The 1336-nt window shown below is 49.6% G+C and overlaps 1 protein-coding gene across 1 annotated transcript; it reads left to right on the forward strand.

The window, feature by feature from the left end:
- Nucleotides 1–538: 538 nt before the first annotated feature.
- On the forward strand, nt 539–1093 carry LOC125951443 (NPC intracellular cholesterol transporter 2-like). Its single transcript, XM_049680287.1, has 2 exons — nt 539–719; nt 819–1093. Exons 1-2 carry the CDS (start codon nt 539–541, stop codon nt 1091–1093), a joined length of 456 nt encoding a protein of 151 aa, XP_049536244.1.
- The last annotated feature ends 243 nt before the right edge of the window (nt 1094–1336 follow it).

The following is a 1336-nucleotide window of genomic DNA, read 5'->3' on the forward strand; positions in this document are numbered from 1 at the left end:
GCAACAATGTCCGAACAAGTGGTGGGGGCGCCACCGTGCATAGGGTTCAATGAATCCCAGGGTGGTTGGCGTCTGGTGCGGTTTCCGATTCTCGATAACTCGGCTCCGTCAGATAGAAGCGCTTGCGACCCCAAAAATAGCATCCATTGACCGGTAGTGAGTAAGATGTCGATCAAACTTCTTGACACCTGGTCACCGTGAACACCTGTTCACACTTATCGCATTATCGTAGACTGACCGCCTCTGAGGACCGGTTTATTACCTGGCGCTGGTCGCGTGTGGTGACCACCTGGTCAATGGGACATAAATCAAATTAAAGGTGGGAATGTGGAATGATAAAAAGAAGCAAAAAAAATTGCGATCCGTTATCAGTAATGCCCATGTTCACACGGTGGCATCGATTGGTATAATTGAATGGGGTGCTTCGAGTAGTATAAAAGCACGAACCAGACCGATCGGTTAGTATCAATCAACGCCCATTAGCCACCAGCAATCACAGTGCTTCAGCCGATCTGCTACCACTCGATTAAGCAACAACATGTTCCGAGCTGTTCTTCTGCTTGCTCTGGTGGCACCCGCGGTAGTCTACGGTAATGTGAGCCGCGCCTGCACCAACGGACGTCCTCAACCAACGCATGTGCACATACACGGTTGCAGCGCTGCACCGTGCGAGCTGGTCCGTGGTGAAGACGTGATCGCCGACATCGACTTTACCACCAGTAAGTATTGGCAGAAAGAATCGGTAAAGGGTTTAAACCATCCAGCCAGAGTCTTGGACCGTACTGATCGATGATCCTCTTATGCTTCCACTCGTCTAGATCGTCCCATTCAATCGATGACGACGGTTGCTACGGCGACCGCGCTCGGTGTCGTCACTAACTATCCGCTCGGTACGAATGCCCACACCTGCAACTTCCTGCAGGGCTCGCAGTGTCCCCTTAGTACGAACGAGGATGTAACCTACCAGCTCCGGATGCCGATTCTTGCGATCTACCCGTTGGTTAGTCTGAGCATTGAGATCAATGTGATTGATCAGGCTAGCGCGTCGGTTACCTGCTTCGTCGTGGATGCCCAGGTTGTCACACGTACCTAGGATAGTTCCGGGAGTTACCCACGAATGTATCTTTACCTCGCGCTTTCGAATAAATTGCTGATAATGAACTCATTGTGAACGAGAACCAGTGATTGTTGTGTCGAGTGGCTGAGGGCTGAGTAAATTATAATTTTAAAAATTTAAAGTGTTGCTTCAAAAGTGCATTAAAATCTTGAATACCTACCAGACCAGCCAAGCCCCGTACAATGTACCCGCTTAAAGTCAAAGTGAAGTAGAAGACAG

Source organism: Anopheles darlingi, chromosome 2, assembly GCF_943734745.1.
Source record: "Anopheles darlingi chromosome 2, idAnoDarlMG_H_01, whole genome shotgun sequence".
Lineage (NCBI taxonomy): Eukaryota > Metazoa > Arthropoda > Insecta > Diptera > Culicidae > Anopheles > Anopheles darlingi.